Source organism: Oreochromis aureus, linkage group 11 (genome assembly GCF_013358895.1).
Source record: "Oreochromis aureus strain Israel breed Guangdong linkage group 11, ZZ_aureus, whole genome shotgun sequence".
NCBI classification, from domain to species: Eukaryota; Metazoa; Chordata; class Actinopteri; order Cichliformes; family Cichlidae; genus Oreochromis; species Oreochromis aureus.
In genome coordinates this window covers 7397361-7411194 of record NC_052952.1, presented here as the reverse complement: position 1 = coordinate 7411194, position 13834 = coordinate 7397361, and the positions used below count along the sequence as shown (strand labels likewise).

Below are 13834 nucleotides of genomic sequence, written 5' to 3'. Positions count from 1 at the left end.
CGCAGAAAAGAGGAAAGGAAATGAGAGGAGGGGAAAGAGAAGAAGTCGAGACAGGATAAAAGCGGAGAAAACTGAAATGATGGATAAGAAGATGAAATAGGAGTGAGTTGCATAACAGAGTACGGTTTAGCAGAGGATAGGGAAAACACAAAGAGGAGACTAGTCATCAGGAGAAAGGCAGAAAAGATTTGGGAGAATATAAAGCAGGAGTACAAGATGAACCAACCTTTAAATCTGCCCTGAAGTGGTCTGCTCTGCTTGTTGCCGCTGACTGCGATAACACTGAAAGTGTAGACTTTAGAAGGACTGTAGTCTGTTATCAACACACTGGTGTCTGATTTAGACACTATGATCTCCCTCTGCTGACCACCTGACAGAGAAAGGGAAGAAGACAAAGAAGTGGAGGCGTGAGTGTTAGACGCAGGGACTTTAATTCATGTATTTGAGTGTCTGGTAGACAAACATCAGTACTCAGTGCCAGATTGGTAAATTTGGCGGTCCCTGAATACCGCTCATGGGTGTGGTTATTTTTATGAGTGATTTGCAAAAGTTGTATAGTTTTCTAAGCACAGATTTAGTTGGTTCTAATATTGTTTTGAATATCATTCGCAAAAAATAAAGAACATGTTTTTTGGGGCATTAAATATCAGGACAACAAGCAGTAAATTGTGTATTACAAACATTACTAAATCAGTTTGTGTGTTATTCTCCTCCCTCCTCAATATTTTGCACCTTTAGAAAGGAACTCACAGAAATACATATGCAACTGGGTCAGTCCCAGACATTTTGTTTGCACTTGTGCATCTAGCCAGAAGACTGAGCAGATGAAGCACAGTAACTGACTAATACTCCGCTCTAACACTGAAGGCAGGCTAAAATTATTTTTAAGCACTAAATCTTTATTGCCCAGTAAAAATAGAATGGCAACCTCTTCGTGACTAGTTGCCCAATTTATTAATTTTTTCTCCAATTTTTTCACATTCTGATTTTAATTAGTTGGTCATTGGTGAAGTTTTGCAGATTACTGGCATCTAATTTATAAATCCACACTGATTGCCAGCATGCTACAAAGTCTGAAGTGAGTCTGAACCTTGTCCCCAACACATCTCTTAGCAATAGGGGATTTGACTCAGCTGGTTGCCAACTATTTCTTTTGCTGGTCAAAACTATGAGCTTCTTGCTGTGATGTGAATTTCTGTTTAATGTTTATTTCTGTGTATGTAGACGGCAGATTTACAGCAGAAGAAAAATCTACTCCGATTTTCACCAGCTCGTCACAGTTTAATTAACTTTATATCAAACTGATTACATGTAACTTCCAGCGTGAGCCCATTCGATCACAGACTGATAGCAGGGCGGCTCCATCTTCTTGCTATTTTATCGCCATCTTGAATCATCTTGCTTTTAAGATGGCACCTGACTGTGAGTGGTCACAGACCTGGTCCCCATTTTCAGAGTAACCATTTCAAAAACAACAAGATCACATATTCATTGCACAAAGCCGTGCCGCGGTCTCCGGCCACCGTTCTTCCCAGTGTGACTGTGGCATAAGTAAGTTCTGTTTTGTTTTTAATTTCGTCACTAGGGTTAGTGTTCTCGACACAGAATCAAGGTTTGAGTTAGTTTCAGATGCCCCAGAAATAAAGAGTCGATTCTCACAGTCCTCTGTGTGTGTGTGTGTGTGTGTGTGTGTGTGTGTGTGTGTGTGTGTGTGTGTGTGTGTGTGTGTGTGTGTGTGTGTGTGTGTGTGTGTGTGTGTGTGTGTGTGAATGTGTGTGTGTGCACATGTCCTCTCCTCAGCCGTTAATCCTCATCAGGCCAACAGGTCGTATTATCTCCCCACATTAATTTTGACCCAGCAATCAATCAGCCATCAGTAAGGTGTGTGTGTGCGTGTGTGTGTGTGCGTGTGTGTGTGTGTGTGTGTGTGTGTGTGTGTGCGTGTGTGAGAGAGGGTGTACGTGTCTGTGCATGCACTTCCTCAGCTCTTCTGTTGCCCGTTCCTGCGGGGTGCTGACTAATGACACCTCTGAGAAAAAGGAGATAAATCCTTCTGAAGGCAACTGAAGATCAGGTGAGGTAACTGCATTGATCAACTCCACAAACTGGAGGCTCGGCCCGTGCAGGCGAACCAAACTACTATTAATCAACCAAACAACAGGGCTCAAGTTTAAGGCTTTGACTTGGTCACTATATGAAAACTGACCGTTCATGTCTTATTTTTCTCAGAGCCTCCTCGTAAAGTTTCGTCTTAGTCCTTCGCCTTCATAGATCACCTCAATGACTGACATGGACTTATTAGATGGGAACAGCGATGGATCAAAGATTCCCTTTAGTTTAGCATCTCAGTTACCCCAGCAATCAAAACATCTTCATTTTTATTTGTACAAAAAGACAAAAACCCTACTAACTGTCATCTTATTAGGCATTACAAGTTTCAGCTATTTCTGTCATTGATCCTGCACTTCATACACATGCAGCATCTCTATGGATTAGTTACTGCACAAACCCCCTCTATAAAATCATACATTCTCATTTTTAGATTTCTTCTTGTAAACGAGTGAGAGAGATCATCCCACGTAGTGAGTTTTAGAGAAGAATGCTAGACAGAGCCAGGCTAACAATTTGGACCTGCTTTTAGGTTTTATGTTCAGGCCCTGGATCAATTCTCAGTGCCCAAGTGATATTGATCCTTTAATTTAATGCTCTTATGCAAAGTAAAAAGGTGCTTTTCTCCAAAATGTTGAATTAATCCTTTAAAGTCATTGCAAATCTTACAAATTCTTGCAGCACAAAGTGATTTGTTTGCAGCGAAGTACATCAGCCGTGGAAAACTCATTAAAATCATCATCTGTCATTATCGAGTGTAATTAAGCAGATTTTTGAAGATTATGGCAAATAAATTGTGCTTTATGTTACCTTCTAAACATTCAGTCCCAACTACAATAAACGTTAGAAAGTTGGCTAGGAGCTCATGGTAATCTACTTAACATAAGTAATTTATCACAAGTGCAAAATAGGCCTGGTACAACCATCAGGAAGCACACACACTGCTGCAGTCTTTCTTGGCCTTTTAAAGTGACAAAAATGTGCAGAAAGAGTACATGCCAAAATGAGACCATACTCTAAAACACAAAGTAAAACACAGTCGGATTAAATAAAAAAATCATAAACAAAGGGGTAATAACATGGTTTCCATGGTTTAGGTTACGCTCTTCTGTCTCTGCCTGTTATTTCCTATTAAGTTAAACTGTATTTATATGTTATTTAAGCTTTCCTTGCATATATCTTTCTAGTTTGTTCTGTGAAATTCATTTTTAGATAGATGTTCGTCTGGATCTGATAAGCGAAGGCGACACTTAAACCTGCGTTATTTTGGATAGCCACCAGGGGGCGATACTGGTAGTTGTAAAGAAGGTCCTAATGCATGGGAAAAAAAATAATGTTGAATTAAACATTAAGTCTGTTTTATTGGCTTTGGTCATTAGTACTCTACATTACTTCACAATTTGTTTTTGACCTGATGACAAGTAATCAATTACCAAATAATCAGTATTTAAATTGGTCTTCCCAAAGGGGGATGTGACAGTACGCTCACAGGCTAATAACTTCTGATTGAAAGGTAATAGGTAACCACATGGTCAGAGAACATGTGCTTTCACCGACGGCTTGGGCTTTTGCTTATCACATCTGGTTTCTGAACAGTAAGGTGGTTGTTTCATGATGTGAAAACGCTCATACCGAGGTTTCAAAACGGGAGCTCAAAATCCACTGTTTGACCAATGGGGTCATCAGCTTTTATACAGACCCAAACAAAAGTTTAAGACCACTTGAAAAATGGCAAAAAATCATATTTTACATGGTTGGATCTTAACAAAAGCTGAGATGACTATGACGACACTGTAGGACTACATCCACAAAAACTGCAATAAAGCTGCCTCTTTTAGTTAATTCTTTCTGTCCTGAGCTGAGTCCTGCAGCTTATTATGACAATATCAAATATCTAAACTCAGAAAAGGAGTTTGTAAAATTTTAAAAAGCATAATTAGCTCCTTTTGATTTTGATGGCAGAAATACACCCCATGGCCCAATCCCAACACTAGAAAAGTTGGTACAGGGCCATGTTTACAAATGTATCGTATCCTGTCTTCCTTTAAGAAAAGTCAGTGAACACCTGGGAACTGAAGAGTGAAGCTGCTAGACTTTTGGGGAGTAAAAATGCCCCATTCTTGTCTGATTTAAGATTCCAGCTGCTCAACAGTCCTGGGTCTTCCTTGTTGTATTTTTTCTTTTTGTTTCATGATGCACCGAATGTTTTTATTTAAAGGTCTTGACTGCAGGCAGGCCAGTTCAGCACCCTGACTCTTGCTGTTGTAATAGATGTAGTTGGTGGTTTAGCATCATCTTGCTGAAATATGCAAGGTGTTTCCTGAAAAAAACATCAGCTGGACAGGAGTATATGTTGTTGTTTTACCTTGAGGGACATTACTCTGAAATTGTTTAACAATTTGCAGAAGCATCTTTTGCAGCTGCGTAGGCCACCTGTATTTTTTGTACCACTTCAAAGAGCTAATTTAAACTCGTTTACTCAAATAAGAATGTGATTAAAATATTAATGTGTACACCAGTGAAGATGATTGCACTTTTTTTTACCATTATGAGATCTGTATCGTAAGTGCATACCAGTGATTTCCATCACTACTTGTATTTTTCAGTGCTCAAAAAGCAAACAAGCAAACCTTCCAGTAATCACATTATGTTCCGATGCATGAATATTACAAAAACTCAGCTTTTTTCATCTGGGTCTGGCTTCATGTCCGCTGAGATTTAAAAGATTAAATATGGACATCTGGGTCTAATAACTATCACACGAGTATGTGTATGTACAAATATAAAAAAGGCAGGCTATTCAACAGATATCCAGGAAATACCAGCTGACTGACAAAGAAGCACAGGTTAAAGGTAAAAGTAGAACATTTGAAACAATTTGTAGTGAAATAAAAATGGTTTAAATTACAGGAGAACATATGCATTAAGGGAAAAAACACATTTTTGTAGGTAAAAGCAAATCATCTGGTTCAATTTAAAACCTGAATCCTTATCAAGTTTCAGTACTTGCTCATTTTTATTTTAAAGAAAGGAAAACTTTGAGGAGAAAAGTGATATGCGGAGCCAGAAGGTCAGCTGCCACTCCGATAGCCCCCTTTGTGATTTAAAAAGATGTTTTATTCTTCAGATAAACTGAGTTCAGCTCATTTGACTTGGGCAGAGAACAAAGAGAGTGGACATCAGGAACACGGCAGCTGCTCATCCTTTCATGGCTATTTTTCAACTGACAAAGGCTTTATCCATCATATACAGTTTTTATAATTTACTACTGAATTTGTTAAATGCCAGTGAGCTACTATTGCGCTCCTCCCTTCAAGAAAAGTGGCCATAAATTTGAGTTTTAGTTCTCTTGTTGGAAGTGGCAAAAAAAATTTCAGACGAGGCATTTTTCAAAAAGTATTGTTTGCAAGAAACAGGTTTTATGCTATAGAGTGCTTATTCAGTCCTTCTTATTCATTTTTACATCAGCTGCAGAAGAATTGCCTGCTGTATTCAGCACAATATCAATAAAGAGGGAAGTGATGTGAAGGAGGATTTATGGCTGTAAACGTAGATGCACATCAGCGGTAATTCGGGTGATTTCTATTAGACTTTAATTACACTGTGCATACTCAAAAAGAGACAAAATTATAGCCGCTGTCTGTGCACTGATCACCTCATGACAGGCATCGAATAAAAGTGAAAATACCATGTGTCCATCATGGCTGTAACTGCTTTCAGTGAGGTTTAACACTGAAAAATGACTCCTATGCTGACATTTGGCTGTCCTGGGCTAAACTTCTCCATCAGTTTGTATAGTTCCTAATGTCCTGTGTACCTATCAGCCCCATTTTCAAAATGTGCTGACAGGCTGCACATACGCAGCAGAAACTCTCCCTTGTCTCAAACTTGGCCGAGGTGCAGGACAAACTCTGAGTCCTCTATATCTCTCAAGAGTGTAATCCCTTCAAAGGAGCTTTGATAAGAAGTAAATTACATAATCCTTCCTGACAGACAGAAAATCCAAGTCATAATGGGATCCTTCCTCCAAAATTTCAAAGTTAAGCTCCGCTTCTCTTTGGCATAGAGGTACATGTGCGTATTGTGCATGAGTCTGTACAGTAAAAAAATAAAAAAAATAAAAAATCCTACCTGGGGTACTTTTGTAGAAAAACAGATAGCTGTCAAAGTCTCCTTTGGGCTCCTTCCATGAAACAAGGAGTTTGCTTGAGCTCAGCACTTTGAAACGCAGCTTCCTCGGAGCTGGAACTGAAAAACAATTTTACAGTTAAATTGGCTCCAAAGAAGTTTGAGAATTATTAAAAAGAAAACAAACAAAAAAATATGTTAAATTAATCAAAAAATGTCCTAAATATCAGTCAACATGAATAGAAAAAAAATGTGAGCAGTTACATCCAGAACGGCCAACAAAAAGCTGCAAATCGATGTGACTTTGACAGGAAATAAATGAATGAATGGTTGGAGGGAAGGACACAGAGAGGGCTGAAGGTCCTACATCCATGAGAGCCACATAAGGCAGAGGATAAAGGAGGAAAAAATTAGAGGAAAGCCTTCTTATCATCAATTTATGTTAAAGACCACTCCAGAGACAAAAAAAGGAAACAGTGCAAAAAAAATTATTTTGCGATTATGTGTAGCCACGTGGGCGATCGTGGCTCAAGAGTTGGCAGTTCGCCTTGTAATCGGAAGGTTGCCGGTTCGAGCCCCGTCTCGGACTGTCTCGGTCGTTGTGTCCTTGGGCAAGACACTTCACCTACCGCCTACTGGTGATGGCCAGAGGGGCCAATGGTGCGATATGGCAGCCTCGCTTCTATCAGTCTGCCCCAGGGCAGCTGTGGCTACAGCTGTAGCTTGCCTCCACCAGTATGTGAGAGTGAATGAATAGTGGAATTGTAAAGCGCTTTGAGGGTCTTGAAAAGCGCTATATAAATGCAATCCATCATTATTAGATGCATGTGTGTCACTTATCTAATCTATAGTGTATAATTAAATGATTGGTGTACAGTGGCATTTTCATCTTATCCCTTGCAACCCTCTGTCAATGAAAACAGATGTGCTGTGGCCTGTTAAAAATGGTGACAGCAGCCTTTCTCTGCAGGAGTCTGAGTTTGTGCAGACTGTGGTTTCTAACAAACAAAGAGAGCACATTTTGTCAAATAAAAGTGTGGCAGAAAGGCAGAGGACTTTTTCCAATCTCCAGAGAGAGCAATGTAATGTAGGAATTAGTAGGAATCCAACTAATTCACTTTATTTAAAAATGGATGTCATTTTTATGCCTTTATGCCTCGTTTCACCTTTTTGGTATATTATTCTCTGCTAGTGTTAATTCAAAAGATGTAAGCCCAGCACACGCATTTTTGTCACGCTTCCTTGAAAAGTGGATCCATTTTGCAGTCAGAAAATTGTCTCTTTTAAGAAATGCAGTTTGTTGGGAAAAGGATACAATTGAAACTTTAACAATGACAAATATATGCACAAAAAGGTGCTGAATGAAAACAGTATGAAATCATAAAGTTCCACCCATGAAAGTGAAATTGCACTTGGCTGGTGTCCCGTTATAGGTAGTCTTTAGAAGTTCTGATCTGCACTTGTGCAGTTCATTCTGGAGTCAAGAAGCTGAATTTCACTTTGGAGAAGTGAGTAATGTTGCAGGGGGCCAGATCTGTAATTTAGCAGAACTATGCATTGACAGTTTGACCCCAGGAAGGACAAATTTGTAATGCACATCACAGGGAATGTCAAAAACATGACTATCATCCTCTTGGTCATACTCCCAACCTAATGCACGGCTTTTGGGCTTTGGAAACTCCTCGTCTAAAAACAGCTCTTTGGCAGAAACCCAGCTCCCATCCTCACTGAAAATTGGGCCTATTTAAAAAATAAGTATTGTGTGAAGAGCAAACATATGTCCAGGGGCATACATGTAAGACGAACTTAAACAGCAACACGTTGGAGCGGTCCAGAGGTGCAAAAGGGGGCATCCTATTTGCCTGAAATTAGGCAAATAGCAAGGTCTTTGTTTTTTCACACCTAGTAATTAATAGGATCATGAGAATTTTGGCACATATGAGCAAGTTTTGAATCAGGAAACTGTTGAGAAAGCCTGAAAGGTTTTTACCACTGGAAGAAAAAGAGCTTTACATAAAATGTTACATGTCAAAGTATCCTTTCAAGCAGTAATAAAGCTTGAATGGCTTCATCTTTTAACTGCACACCCAAATAATCTTTCAGTCTACAGGGACTGTAGCCGATAATAAGTCACAATAGTGAGTGTGAACATGTGAAGAGCTTGCATTAGGCATGAAGGAGAAAGTCAAAAGCGGGCGATAATGCACTGACAAATCTGAGACATGCTGTTCAGGATTTCCACTCAGAGGTGAGGACAGACTTCCAACCTTCTCAATGGAAAATCCCATTAACACCATAACAAAAAAGGCACTGTATCATATAAATTGATGTTATAATAAAGGTGACAACATTAAAACTGCAGTGCTCAGCTTGGTTAATGGCCTCATGTTGAAAAGTCTTGGCGTTCTGTGTAATCTTCAGTCGCGCACCATGAAATTTCTATACACCCATGCATCTTCTTGAAGTAAACACTTTCCTCTTAAAGTTCAATTCGTCAAAACCAACATCAGCCCTCCCTTCCAAACAACTTTAAAATGTTAGTCATGGCATTACCTCACAAATGTAAAATCAAGCCTCGACTTTTAGAGAAGCCAAAAAAGAAACAGAAACCAGGCTCAAATAAGGATGACTTCTCGAACTTGTCATCGGCAGATCTTCTGATGCCGCACGATCGTTCCGAAACACATCACAGTCTCACCTTTTTTGCTGCTTTTCTTAAATCTCACCACCTATCCTCAGAATGCATGGGATGGAAGTGTATAATTACACAACACAATGAGAATCTATGAATAATTTAAGCGAGTGATAGAGCTGAGTAGGTTATGACTTTGGTATTGTTTAGTGCGCCTGATAGTAGGTGAAATGAGTTGGCAGACAGGGGTACTAATAATGTGGTGACAATTGGGATTTTTGCTTGGCATGTCAATGAAAACGCATACACACAGTGAATAATAAAAAAAATAAGACAATGTAAAATCTAAATGATCCAACTGTAACCCTACAGAATGACTGTCAAGATCTTTAAGTAGGAGGCAATACCAGAGACAGCAACCATGATTAATGAATATGGACACAAATGCTGTGGATGCTGACAGGATACAGAGTTCTCTGATATAAATTACCCTTCAAAAAACCGACACGCCTGTTCTTGTTTATCCCCGTACAGCCGTAAATATCATCCAAGAGCTCCACATTCTGCACTGCCTCTCTAAATCTAAGATGTTTTCGTGGAACACATTACACATCCACGCTCTGTATCTCACAATAAAATACTCTGCGGAAATACTAGACCTGCCCTGGACTTGCACAGTGCATACCCATCTATAACACAATGGTGTATCACATAGCCCGGAGTAATTTATCTGAATGAGTTACACCACTGGAATTAGCGAGCCCCCAACAGCTACTCGCAGGAGCTTTTTGGCAGGTAGTAAATGCTCCTCCAAACCTTTGGCAGAAGCTTCACGACTTCTGCATAGCAACAAAATTTTGCTTCAGTAAATAATCTGAATCACCGAGGCCTCAATGAAAAAAAACCCAATGTGAAAATGATACAAGCGCTTTGAAAAAACGATATTTAACATGTTCTCTCCTCGTGCCGCTGAACCTTAATTCGCAGGTTCCAATTTCAAGGTTGAACTTGAGTAATCTCCCGACTCGGTGGGGAGCCTGGACTAGAAAAATCTTTTAACTGGAGGCCCAGTATGAACTGGCATTATCTGGGTTCCAGCGATACAAGCACAGCTTGATGCCCCAGTTTCAGAAGAGATGACTCTTCCCAGGATTAGGAGCGGTGAAAGCTAGCAGGGATTCCTGGTAGATGAGTAAATGCTTGCTGTCCAATCCTCTGCTTCACTTCATCTTCTCACTCAGCTCTTGTCTCTGTTTCAAACTTCCTCTGCTTTCTTCTTCCCATCTTCTGATTTGGCTCACTGTCCACTCTGTGTTGGCTTAATTTCATCCAGCTTCTCTCCTGTGCTCTCTCTTCCCTTCTTTCTTCCCTTCTCAACAATCTCTCTATCCGACTTCCATTCATCTCTCTTTTCTTTATGCTCTGTTTCATCTCATGTCTTTCCTTTGTCTTCTCTGAGATTTCTGCTTTTTGTCAATCTCTATTTTCATTGCCAACCATCCCCTTTCCCACCATCTCTGTCTCCTCTTTACCCCCTCTTAGCCTCTCATTTCTTAATTTTCTCATTATTTTTGTCCCTATCCATTTCTTTCCCTTTCTTTGTCCCTACTTTCCACTTTCACCCTCTTCTTAAGTCGACAGTACTTTGTTACTTCCTCTCTCTTTCTTTCTTTCTTTCCCTTTTATCGTCATTCCTAGACTCTCTTTAATTTTAGTCTTCCTTCTTTTAAGTTGCTGCTTTCCTTTTTACAGAAAACCTACGGGCTCCACTTTGAGTGTTCAGGCCTTCACTAATACTCAGGATTTATGTACGACAACTGTTGGCTTGCAATGTCACCACAAGATAACTACTGTGCTGTACATGAGAGAGATCAGGGGGTGTGTAGGAGTGTGTGTGTGTGTGTGTGTGCATTTAATGTCTATTCAGCACCACAGCATGCATCCTTCAATGTGGTCGGCGTCTTGTTTTGCACGTAAACTACTCTGTTCACCGACGTAACACTTAACCCAAATTCACTCTGGCTCCTTTTTTAAAAATGTTCTCTGCTGCTTTTCTCTTTCATCACACCTTCTGTTCTTATCCTCCAGTTTTAACATCCTTCTACCTCTCCTCTTCACTTATATTTTGCTCTTTTATCAAGTTATTTAAGTACGTTTGCTTGTTTCCCCCTCCTTTCTGAGCGGTTTAGCGACTCACACCCCTTTTTTCTCTCTTTGCTTACCTGTGTAAGTGATGCCTTTTTACTTCATGCCTCATCTCTCTACTGCATTGCGCGTGTGTGTGTATATGAGAGAGAGACAGAGTGTGAAATCTCTCTTTAAGTCGACTGAATATTAAGAGTCTGTTGAAAAATCTGTCCCCATGTGCAGTCTGGTGAAAGAAGCCATAATATTCCACATACTTGCCAACCATCTGTGAAAAAAATATCACCATGAAATACTCAGTTGGGTAAATTCTGCAGCAGATGACTGACATTAAACAGGAAGGAAATATTACATTCTGGAGACAGACACGTTCAAAACCCAGAGAAGTGTTAAGTGCAACGCAACATAAAATAAAATGTATTTTGCAGGAATAATTTGGTCTAATTCACCCAAGACACTATTACTAATATTGTGTTTGTCACGTTAAACAAAGGAAATTAGGGATCAGTATATCTGCCTAACATCAGTAACAGTCAATATTATGATTATATAGAGTATTGTGTCATATCTGCTGCAAAGATAATGTAATGAGTAGCTGATAAACTTTAACCTCCTAAGATCTGAGCTCTTGTTTCTCCTTGGGCCTGACAAACGTTAAAATAAGCATCATCTTCAACAGATTTTTCTTTGCCCTCCTATGGGGGGATAACTGGTTTCTTTTACAGCATGACACAACAAAGTCAGAATTGTTTAACAAACTGCAAAACGCTTTAATGAATGGAATGAAGTGTAAGGTGCAGAAAAACCAAAATGTGATGTAATGTGCAGACGAGGACCTCAGGTCCTGAGGAGCTTTGTCTCATGAGTACAGATGGGCCAATAAATAACAATAAATGAATAAAGATGCAAACAAAACATTTTCGTATCACTTTTGGCCAAATCACGCTGGTCAAGGATTATTTTTTTTATTTTTTTTGGGGGGGGTGTTTCTTGCTTGTGCTTTCTGATGGTCTCTGATGTGCTGAGGCCAGATATAACTGTAAGAAAAAGAGCTTGTCGCAGTTCAAGGACAATGCATTTTACACAGGTGCACGTTGTTTAGATAGATGTAATGCAATAACATTAAAATGACCACTCAAATGACTTTGGAGTTTGAGATATATTCACAAAGAACTTTATCATAGTTTATATATATATGGAATAATGTTGGCTCTCACAAAATTTCAAGTTACTCAGAGGTTTGCGTTACTATGTCAAAAGTTTGAGATATCTAACGTGAAATTTTGACTTTCTTCTGCCTGATCCAATAAATAAATGCAATTTAGTGGCAGAAACAAATTTCCACTTAATTCTTTTTGCTTCAGCATTTTATTTACTTCACATTCATGGTTAATTTAGAGTCACCAAACAAACATGTGAGTGCTAACCACCTCACCACTGTGGCACCATGAGAGCTACATAGAGAAGACTTAATAAGAAATAGTACATTAGATAGAAAGAAGGGTTATTTACACACACACCCAGACACACACACAAACTAAATTTCTGTAGAGCCCACGGTGCCAGGAAGAATCAACATGTACATGGAGTGGTATAATATGTGGAAACATCACTTTCATAATTTATCCTGAATATAATGATATGTGGATATGCTGGTTTCAACACTTGGCTTTCTCTGGATGTCTCCACAACCAGGCTTATTTAATTATTTACCAATGTAGGGCACCAACAGAGGAAATGCAAAAGGTTATACGGATTTCACCGTGAAATGCAGATAACCTCCCAGTGCTGTCAGCAGCTTACTGTCAAAGAAAATTAAAAATATTCCTTGTTGTATATTTTAAAAATATGTTGCTTTGCAGCAATTCAAATCCAAGCTCAGAATAAGGGTCAAAAGGCCAAAAACAGACAACATACAAGATCTGACATTTGATAATTGCGAGCCCAGTTTCAGCAATGTTGGTGAAAAGAGTGGCGGTCCGAAAATTAGCACCTGCCCTTGAAATCTGATGATTATTCTAATTGTGTCTGGTTTTAATTAAGAACTAGAACTACTGTCAACCAGCGAATTTTAAGCATCAGTTTTTGTTTCAGTGACCCAGATTAATAAAGCTATAAATCTGTGCTATTGCTTTAAACACCAAATGCATAACAGATGCAGGAGAGAGGGCGACAATAAATAAATGTGAACAAGAAAATAAACCCTTATTACCTGTTACAATTCCAATATTTACACAAAGTCCATAAATAAAAACAAAACAGGAATCTACAAAAAGGCGCACAAGGAGAGGTGAGATGTGAATATGGAAGCATTTTTTTGCAATCTATAAGGCTACGTTCACACTGCAGGTCTTAATGCTCAATTCCGATTTTTTGATCAAATCCGATTTTTTTGTCTTCTTGTTCACACTACAAATAAAATGCGACAGCAAACGCGCTCTAGTGTGAACGCTCAAAGCGGCCCGCATGCGCAAAAGAAGATGTCACACACAACGCGCTCTGTTTAGACCCAGACCAAACAATATTGTTTGATTGATGGCCCTTAATATAAAGACTTCGGACTTTACGTTGCTGTTTTAGAGGAGCGGTGCTTCAAAGGATAGTTGCAGATTTCTGTCAGAATCTGCAGATTATACAGTACAAATAAAATGTTCACGTTGTCTTCCCAACAGTTTCACTAACATCTACACTGGATGGCCAGGAAGCGTTCGCGATGTCTTCTCGGGCGCTTCTCCGGCGCTGATAATTGGCGTCTGTCTTGTGTCAGTGACGTAAAAGACGGATTTAATGCGACATGACCGTTCAAACAGCAGTCGCTTT

General features: G+C 39.4%; 1 protein-coding gene across 1 annotated transcript in view; it reads right to left on the bottom strand.

Annotated features, from left to right (window-relative positions):
- col14a1a (collagen, type XIV, alpha 1a) overlaps positions 1–13834 on the bottom strand; it is a 151009-nt gene that overhangs the window by 129618 nt on the left and 7557 nt on the right. Inside the window, exons 3-4 of the mRNA XM_039619618.1 lie at positions 6241–6357; positions 227–370 (exon numbers count right to left, since the gene is read on the bottom strand). Coding sequence (XP_039475552.1) covers positions 227–370; positions 6241–6357 — 261 coding nt within the window. The remainder of the gene's footprint in view (positions 1–226; positions 371–6240; positions 6358–13834) is intronic.